A 7,769-nucleotide genomic window follows, 5' to 3' on the forward strand; every position below is an offset into this window, starting at 1 on the left:
TTAAATAATTTCACGTTTTTCTTTTCTCTCGTGCCTCCATCTAGAGATGATAGTCTAGAGATGGTTTTAAATGAAGTAAAACTAACCGGCATCTTAAAAATTTGCTTCTAATTACCGCTTATAGAAAAATTTGTAAAGGAAATTTAGTTACTTAATTACCAAAATATTATTTTATAATTAATTTAATTACCAAACACTTATTTCATTCATATATATATATCAATACATTTATTTATATTACTCATGAAACCTGCTGGTGAGCAAAAAAGTCGGCTCCCTCACTAAAAGTACTATAAATGGTTTCGAATTTAGCTCTTTCTCTTGCATTATATCTGTATGGATAATTTTGTTTTAGACAGCTCAAAATACCATTTAACTTGTAATATTTAGATGGCCAGTGACAGCTACAGGGTGGCACACATGTTTTACAACATTCTGGTGGAATTTGTTCTTTTTTTCTATCCGGTTTCAATACAGACAAAATATCTGGCTTGCTTGAGCTATCTTGAGTCCAATAACAATTGCAGAATGCGCGACAAGTACAAAACTGAATACCGCGTTTAGGTAGCTTATGTGGCGGATCAGCTTTACACGCATATAATTTGTAACGATCCATACCGCCAAATCTTTCAATTCTGCCTTGTTCTCGTGCCAACCAGCGTTCAAGTAAATCACAATGATTATTGGGTTTGCCGGTGGGACGCAGCATTTGCATGCGTCGCCAAAGATCTGTACGTCGTACGTTTTCAAATTTGAGTCCAGTTTGCATGCGAAACAATTTATATAATTCGCTATAATGTTCAGGAGGCAAAGATAAATTTCGCATAAATTTTGTCATCTCAAAATAAAATAAAAGTCGTATGCCATAAGTGATATGTGTGATGTGTTCAAAATTTGTTATATTCATTGCTGAAAGTGCCTGCGCATTCACCAACAATAATTTACGTCCCGTAATTAGATTTACGCGAAATGTGTTCTGTAAAGAGATTAAATTTGTATAGCTTGGAAGGATTTGTGGTATCATAATGGCGTATGAGCACCTAGAGCTGGATTTCGAATCGATTTTTAATCGATTTAATAGGTCTTCGAAAATACATCATTTTACAGTTACAGTAGGTACAATATAATATTGATTGATCGAAATTAGCAGAAAATATTGTGGCGATTATTAGCATCACTGTGCTGTTAGTAAATACTCATACCACAAACACATTAAAGCAGACGCCGCCAAACACTGAAACAAATATTCGCACTCCATTCACACGTATTCTTATTCTCTTTCATTTAGTAGTCGCAGAGCATTTGGCGCAGTAACATCGAACGAATGTTTGTTGTCAATATGATGCATTAAGCGGATTATCGCGCTCTGACTAACAATTATTCATTTTCATTTTGCCGACGTCTACATTAAAGCAAGCCACACTTGTGTACATGAACACATCAATCATCATTTACACAGATTGATAGAAGGAGACGATGAATATCTCACATACACATATGTAGTAATAAGCTAAGAGTTGTTACTAACACATACACTATTATGGCTAGTAGAAAAGCTTAAACTACAAATATACATGCATATCGCTGGTAACCAAGCAAGAGATAAAATTGTTCTCGAACACATTTTCGCGAAATGACTAGACCTTAGGAGAAATGGGTGAGCGAGAAAACCGAGAGCAGAAAAGCAGCGCAAGCTGAGGAATCAGTAATCAGTTTGATTTAAACACGCGGTTAATGAATTATAATTGTACCACTCCCAAAGTAGTCTAAATAAAGACCATTTTGCAATACTGAATATTGGAGTTATTTATTTGACAGTTCAGCGATTTGAACGTAAGCAGACGGTGCACAATAAGCGGGATTTCCCTAAATTCGTTACAATATATTTACTGTAATTTTTTAGTACATTTACCTTCACTGGCGCATATTCATAGTCAAAGTAAAATAGTTTCAACTTAATTTAGAATCATAACCTCCCAGCAAACATTCGGAGTGAAAAACGAGGCCTAAAAGACACCTTAATCGGAGCGTTTACACTTATTATGAGGTCATTTAAGAGCCCGAAATTAGTTTATATCCCTTCTTGCAGTGGTCGTCTGATATTAATTCTGCTCAGAATTTGCTTTTCAGAATCATTTACGTGCTTTGTATTTGGGATTTCAGATCAGGAGGGATTTTGGACGCATCACATTAAAAATGTGATTATTGGTATAGAAACAGGAATTTTGGGTGAAAACCATAAAAGTTGGGCAAAGTGAGTCAGCTCTAATTAAAGACAAAGAGATCTGGACACACCTACCAGGGCATACCACGGATGCAGTTTTGTGGTTGCAATGAAAAAAGTCCAAAATAATCACATTGTTAAAATACACTTATTATGGAGATGATTTGAGAGAAACGTCCATACCAACTCAAATCGTGAACAGCGACACGTTATAACAATGATTTTATTAAATTATTATAAAATGGGAACGTTTGTTCCAAAGTTGCTTTATTTGCTAAACACTATTGGCACATACATAGCTCATAGTTTTCATCATATCGGAGTCATAAAAGACTCCTATATGATCAAATTTCTGAGCCTCATATTTTTCACATACATATCAGATTCCTAAATTATGAGCGCTCCGCCTAGGCGATTTTGGCGTTGCTTAACAAATCACGCCAGCTATCCTTGTTTCAATATAACTTACACCAAGGGAGTTCAAGACTTCTTGGTGTTAATCTTTCCACTTCGTCTGCTTTCAAATAAGGGTGCCGATAGGCATACAACTTGTGCCAGAGCATCTTTATGCATTACCATAATATAACCTAGCGGTTGGCATTACGGAAGAAACCATACATCGTCGGCAGAACTTTTCTCTCGTTCACTGGACCAAACCATTGTCCCTCCACACGGTCCGTTTTTCCGAAACATATATCAGAGCTGGTATAATGAGAAATTTGTAGCGCGTTACTGACAAGAGTTATTCTATGGTTGATTTCTAAGCTAAAATTGCAGAGAAGGCAGATTTTTCTCTAGAAATTTCTGCGCGCAAAATTGGAATATCTTAAATAAAAATTGTTCATGCTCCATGGTACACGAGGAAGGTTTCTTTAATACTGCTATGATTAAATTGGATTAAACACAAAAATTATGTTATTTCAGTATCGAATACACTAGTTCCAATCCCATGCATCCAATTCGATGGGAGAACCATGTGAAGAACCATGTTTTTGTGAATCGAATCGAAAAATCAGATTAAAAAAAAAAAAAAAAACTAATCGAGTCCAGCTCTATGTGCACCAAATGGAATCCGTATGGGACTTGCAACACCAACAAGTCAGCCAAGCCAACCAACCGTATGCCTAGTTATTCAATACCTTACCTGATATTGTGGATACCCATATTTGCGTATCCATTGATAACATTCATAGTTCGACCATTCATAAACTGACGGCAACGGAATTTCATCCACGACACGAGCTGCCAAATTGAGTAATGTATCGGGTGTGGTTTGAAATTCGATTGGTAGATTATCTTTTTTATATTCTGCAAATTTTTTGTAAATTTTTGGATATTGAAATTTGCATGCCTCCAATGGTGGCGTTCTTTTCTTGGGTTTTCTTGGTTTCACATATTTGTCATCAGAAGAATAGAATAAACCACGCGAAGTTGGCAATGTGAAATTAGTAGATGATGGCATTTATACGTACGAGTGAAAATTACGCGTTAATAATTTTTACTTAAACGGTATGTAATACGTTGTTAATATTTAATTAAAAATTAAAAAAATAAATAAAAAGTTACAAAACTGCAGCGGCACAAAAAAGAGTTTTTTATAAAATTGCTGAAAATTTCATTTTGTTTAAAGTTACAAAAAATTGTACTAATGACGTGTGAATTTGAAGCAGCAAAACGGGTGACTCTTTCTTTAGTGTGAAATATTCCTCAATTTTGTATATCTCCGATTTTGATGAAACTGCGCGTAACGGGCATTCAAAGAACTGCGTGGATATCTGCAAATAGAGTAACGCCGTACCCCATCCGTATTATCACCAATGTTGTAGACGCTCATCATCAATCAATTGCTTAGGCGGTTTGACAGGATAGCAGTCAAACCCACGTCATATGCAGATAACGTTTCAGTGATCATAAGCGGCAGATGTCTACCTACAATAAGCTTTATGATGGAACAGGCACTTCGGAATGCACATAATTGGGTATCTGGAGTCGGGTTAACCACTAACGCGGAAAACCCGATATAGAATTGTTTACTAGAAAACATAAGATCCCTAGTTGGACGAATTCTTAGCTGAGAAGGCTAATTCTACAAGAAAAGCACATTAGAAAATATCTAGGCATTGTACTAAATAGTAAGTTGTCGTGGAAACCCCAGTGGAAGAGAGAGCGAAGAATGCGTCCGCGGCACTGTATATATGCAAGAGGATGTATGTGTGATCGTTACCCAAACTTTCTTATTTGGTATTAATGGCAGTTGTTTGGTGGACAGCCACACAAAAAAGTACATATACCAAAAACCTTGAAGGGTATGCAGATTATTAATTATAAGCATAACCGGAGCCCTAAAACTAACCATACAGCAGCCCCCCAGCGTGTTAGGGGGATTAGAATATACCCGCGGTAGGTATGCCTGTCGTAAGGGGCGACTAAAATACCAAATTGATTCAAGGGGTTGTGTAGCGCAACCCTCTCAAGGGGTTGTTAGCGCAATATATAGCATCTCCAACCCAATTGTCAACCACGCCGTGGCGAATCCTGTTTGCCTAAACAGGCGAGGCTCAGGCGACCCCAGGTTCCTCATGGAACTTGGGAGTGGGGAGGGTGGCATGGCTTGCTTAGAAGGTTTAATATAGTCATATAAATCGTTCCCGATATGGTCGGGCTAGTACCTTAATGGTGATTTGTTACCGGAACGTACCGGATCTATATCCGGCAAAGGACCATCAACATCGATAACACTCCTCAAAGCCTTCGGGGTGTGTCTTTATCGTTAATACAATATCAATAACAACCCCTACAGCAGCATTGCGTGCCATTCTGCACATCCCTACTGCAGAGAAAATGGCGAAAAAAATACCGTTAGCCACTGTAACAAGGATCGAGGCCTTGGGCCAGCTTGGGTGTAAGTCGCTTAGCGCCATCTGATATCGGGCGAACAGCATATGTGGTCTCTCGTCTGAGCTTCGAAAGAGATATTGGGGCCACAATTGAGACAGAGGGCTACCGTCAGAGTGCAGAAATTGCAGACCGTCGGGTCCGCTGTTTACTATGTCGCTCCTTGGTGTGAATCCGTCATGTGTAATTGTTGCACGACCAATTTAAATTTTCAAAATTTTCGGACAGTTTATTCCAATTTATTCGTAGTATCCATTTGGGCCAAGATAATCGCTTAAATGTGGCCTGGGATATTTGCACACCCCAATACCACTACGATTGGAGGAGCTTGAGAGTGGTTATTAACAGTTTCTCTTTTGAGCTAAAATGCCGTAATTGCGCTTGAATACGCGGGATCTCTTGAGAGTCTAAAAAAATTCCAACTAAAGTTGAATCATATTGTAACGAAATTGCTTGCAAATCCTCTTATTTGCAATCCTCTGCTAAGTTCGAATCACTAAACTGTTGAATAAATAACTCCAATATTGAATAATGGAAAAATGGCCTTTATTAAAGTACTTCACAATACACTTATACTTTGCTACTCGCTGGCTTAATAACCAAACTGATTGATAACTCAAATGAAACTCTACTATTGGCCGCCAGATCGCGTGCTTAATCAAACTGATTGATAGCTCAACTCAAACTGAGTTACAGCGCCTCTACATCTGTTGCCTTTTATACCCTTTGGTTTCCTCGTTCGCATTTTTCCAGAATGTACTAGCATTGTCCATGAGCTCTCAAACTTCTCAGCTATAACTAAAATTGCACAATTTTATACACCTTTTAGGCGCTTCCAGAATCTACTAGTACAGTAGCTCTCAAACTTCTCAGATATATGCATGTGTTTGCGCATTGACTCTCCGCTGCTTGTATTCGTACATGGTACATATGTGTAGACGCAATTATTTATTCGTTTATGTAGATACATAAAGATAGAATTATTGATGTGAATGTTTGTAGTGTACAGTCTTTCGCGCAAACATAGGCGTATAAGTAAATGCATCTGTATGTGACATCTCTCTGGGCTGCCTTATATATGTGTATACTTGATTTGATTATTAACGTAAATACTGCTTGGCATGGCCTTAGCATCGCCTTAGTGATGGGATAACTTAGTGATGCTAATATCCGTGACAATATCATACCAGATAAAAGTTTTTTAATAAAATAACTTATCGAAGGTTATGGGCTTATCTACTTAAACTCTTTATTAACTTTTTTCCTGATGAGAATTTTTTCTCCAATCACTAAGTGGCGTTTTCACCATCACCAGTTAATCAGTCATCTTTATGTTATAGAATTTCTAGCTTTCGCCATGCTAACTAGGAATCGACTCTCAGTTAAACGCATGGCAAAACTTTATGCAAAAGTCAGCTGTTTTTTTTTGTTTTCATTTTTTCAAAACAGATTTGTATTACAAAATATTTAAAATTATCACTTTAAATGCGAGGTGATCACACTGTGTTGATGAAAACGCAAATGATAAAGTTTTCAGAATATTTGCTATCTCACAGTCAAATCCTAAGTAAGCAAGGAATGACGAAAGCGTTTCTTAAACTGCTTCGATCTGCTCTTTTCCGTAGGATGAACATTGTATCTATAGATATAAGAAGCCGAAGAGTGGATACGTCTTTCCTAGCATTTTTCTTATAAAACTGCTTAAATCCGTCATATACTTAAGGTATTGCAAACATTGGATCTTCTATAACAAACAAAAAATAAGAAGGAGCAATGGACCTGCATAAACTTCTCTAGTCATTCTCTTGTGCCAAAAAGCTGCTTTTTCCGGTAAAACTTGAACCGGCTATACCACAAGATGATCAACAAATTGGTGTTGAATATGTATATTTTTATACTCAGCTGAACAGGGCTGTCAGAGAATATTAATTTCATAACCCGTAACGGCATAAACTAATCGAGATAGATATAGACTTCTATATATCAAAATGATCTGAGCGAAAAAGGAATTCATTTAGCCATGTCCGTCGGTCCGTCTGTCCGTAAACACGATAACTTGAGTAAATTTTGAGGAATCTTAATCAAATTGGGTATGTAAGTTCCTGGGCACTCATCTCAGATCGCTATTTAAAATGAACGAAATGGGACTATAACCACGCCCACTTCTTCGATATCGAAAATTTCGAAAAACCGAAAAAGTGCGATAATTCATTACCAAAGACGGATAAAGCGATGAAACTTAGTAGGTGCTTGACCTTATGACGCAGAATAGAAAATTAGGAAAATTTTGGACAATGGGCGTGGCACCGCCCACTTTTAAACGAAGTTAATTTTAAAGTTTTGCAAGCTGTAATTTGGCAGCTGAGTATGTAATGTTCGGTTACACCCGAACTTAGCCTTCCTTACTTTTTTTCTTCAATTCTCAGTCTGTCTGCAATGCGTGTGCAAAATCTAAAGCTACATTCATCCCAACATGTCAATCAGGCAGACACATCATCAATTTACTTTTATTCGAACTTGACTTTTGCAAATCTTAACAGACAAAAAAAGAGAAATTCCTCTCCAATTGATGCAATGAAAAAAAATGCAATGCAAACACTTGTGCAAATATAAATATCTCAATGCACCGTCAACAAGCATTTCTCAAATT

The 7,769-nt window shown here is 37.2% G+C and overlaps 1 protein-coding gene across 1 annotated transcript; it reads right to left on the minus strand.

Moving 5' to 3' along the window:
• Positions 1–241: 241 nt before the first annotated feature.
• Positions 242–3,686, minus strand: LOC137241153 (uncharacterized). Its single transcript, XM_067768453.1, has 2 exons — positions 3,369–3,686; positions 242–976 (listed from the first exon to the last, which is right to left on the minus strand). The coding sequence occupies exons 1-2, from the start codon at positions 3,684–3,686 to the stop codon at positions 242–244; spliced, it is 1,053 nt and encodes a 350-aa protein (XP_067624554.1).
• Positions 3,687–7,769: the final 4,083 nt, after the last annotated feature.

This window comes from Eurosta solidaginis, chromosome 1 (genome assembly GCF_040869045.1).
Source record: "Eurosta solidaginis isolate ZX-2024a chromosome 1, ASM4086904v1, whole genome shotgun sequence".
NCBI lineage: Eukaryota > Metazoa > Arthropoda > Insecta > Diptera > Tephritidae > Eurosta > Eurosta solidaginis.